The following is a 2,267-nucleotide window of genomic DNA, read 5'->3' as shown; positions in this document are numbered from 1 at the left end:
TTGGAGGTTGCTTTTTACTCTAAACAAAAAAAAGAAGACAGGGAGTGATCAGTGATGGGAACAGATGTGGCTTGATGTTCAAGTTATGGACCCATTTCTCCTTTCACTTCTTACTGCATCCAAACTCCAATGCTCTTTCTGACCATTCTGATTTCTGACTGATTCATCTCGAGAATCAGATTCTGTGATGATGATTCAGCTTCAGTTTTTTAGAAAAACCCTGAAAACACTAAGAGATAGAGACACATCTCTGTATATGTTTTGTTGTCTGAGAAGTGTGAAGGACAAATATTCAATTTAAAAATCAAACTTTTGTTCTTGTCTCTTATTGATTTCAATCATTTGTCACTTCGTTTGCTGAGTCAAAAATGGTCCACATCGACCGTCCAAGTGTCATCTACTAAGCATTTTTATAATCGGACGTGTAAGATAAGAAAATGAAAAAGTGAACATCTGTTCCTATCTCAAGTGTTCTCTTGTATAGTAAAAACGTGAAACCCACAGTTCTGCTTCTTGGGTTGGTTCAAACTATTTTGTATACAGATAAATTAACTTCTTCTTTTTTTTGTAATTTTATTTTGTTCCACAATAATTAATTATTGCGTGTGGATATGAATAACATATTTTTCTTTTGTGGTTGGTGTTGACGAATATGAATAAAAATCAATGCAATCTAAGCATTGGAATCTAAAATCGTACAAATACACATTTTAAATTGGCCTAACGCATTTAAATGATTACAGTTTCAATAATTGCACCGCCGCATAATTTACATTTAACATTTACATCGATCACTTAAACTGAAAAATTAAAAAAGATAATTTAGTTAGACATATTTAAACATTATTATTGTTTTTTAACACTCTTCGTAATCGGAGAGTCGAACACTCGAGAAGGAGGATGACCTCCGTTGAACACCACCGGCGAACAAAGCAACCCAAATCTCTGAAAACGCTCTAACGATCGCGCGGTGGTGACGTTTCGCGTTTAGCGATAGGAAGCAACTAAGAAGCTGCTCAAGCTCAGCTACTTCGAACATCTTCTTCTCTACAATCATCTCCATCATTGAACCTTTGAAATCTTCGTAAGGATCCTCTGATCTCTTCACCACCGCCACTCCTTCCACCATTACCGCAGCCGCCGTCGTACACGACATCAGTCTTTGAACAAACGAGGAAAGCCTCGCCGGAGACGGTGGTGGTGACGAAGACTCGCTTTCTTCCACGATCGCTGACTTTTTTGGAATGTGTCTCCGACGTCTTGTGACACGTGGCAGCTCTGAGGAGGAGGAATGTTCCGGCGAGAGGTTTGTAGAAGATGGTAAGAGACTCTCTCTATCCGTCTCTTCTTCGGCGGAGGAAACGCTCCCTCGCCGCCGAGAGTTTGATCTCTCCTTCTTCTTTAAACGCCGGCGGTTATCTTTTTCCAACCCACCGTCGTAAATTTTCCGGCGAGGCGTTTCGTTTTCTTCTTCCGTGACATGAGCGATCACGTGCCACTTCCCCTCTCGCTCCCACTGAAACGTCGGCGTCTGCGGCGGAGATAACGACGATGAAGTCTTCCGATCAACAATATCCAGCGTAGTGGAGGAGCGTCCGCAGCCAAACACGGTTAAAACGTGTAGTCTGAAAGAAGAACGACGACGTTGTGGCACGGTGGTGACGACGGATGTTGAGTTGACCGGTGGAGTACGACGGAGACTTGAAGGAACAGGATTAAAAGGGAGAGAGGAAGGATCTTCTGGACGACAAGATTTGAATGAGAGGATTCTTGAAATCTTTAATTTGAAACGTTTTGTCATTTTTTTTGTTTTCTTGTTATTTTTTTTTGTTTTTGTTTGGTGTGTGGAGAAGTGAATGAAGAAGTGAGTATGGAGCATTTATCAAATGAGAACTGTTGTGTTATCTCTTCTGCTTTATATGCAAAACACTTTCGTATGTCTATAGTATTTCACATAAAATTGTGATATCGTATTTCCTTGCTTTTATATATATGCTTTTATGCCGACATTAGATTTACTAATTATATAATGTATCTTATTTTTTGTTGACAAGTTGCAATAAAGGTTAAATGTAGTTAATTTTTAATCCTAGTAAAATGGTCAAATAAAAATTGTATGTTTTCAAAAGCAACCCAAATGAGTAAGTTGACGAAGGTTGGATACTTGAATTAGATTTGCAGAGCTGCTTTGTGTATGGCAATGGTACATTAACGAAGAGAAACATATAGTACAAGTGAAATCCCTATGATAGATACATGTGGAGTGC

General features: G+C 39.1%; 1 protein-coding gene across 1 annotated transcript; it reads right to left on the bottom strand.

Annotated features, from left to right (window-relative positions):
* On the bottom strand, positions 703 to 1,927 carry LOC104700539 (transcription repressor OFP7). Its single transcript, XM_010416067.2, has one exon. The coding sequence runs from the start codon at positions 1,877 to 1,879 to the stop codon at positions 857 to 859; it is 1,023 nt and encodes a 340-aa protein (XP_010414369.1). The 5' UTR covers positions 1,880 to 1,927; the 3' UTR covers positions 703 to 856.

Source organism: Camelina sativa, chromosome 1 (genome assembly GCF_000633955.1).
Source record: "Camelina sativa cultivar DH55 chromosome 1, Cs, whole genome shotgun sequence".
Taxonomy (NCBI): domain Eukaryota; kingdom Viridiplantae; phylum Streptophyta; class Magnoliopsida; order Brassicales; family Brassicaceae; genus Camelina; species Camelina sativa.
Note: the sequence above shows the minus strand (reverse complement) of the source record. Positions and strands in the feature narration are given on the sequence as shown.

Coding starts and splice junctions, on each gene's coding strand:
- LOC104700539 (XM_010416067.2), bottom strand. CDS start 1,879: ATGCTCCATACTCACTTCTTCATTCACTTCTCCACACACCAAACAAAA.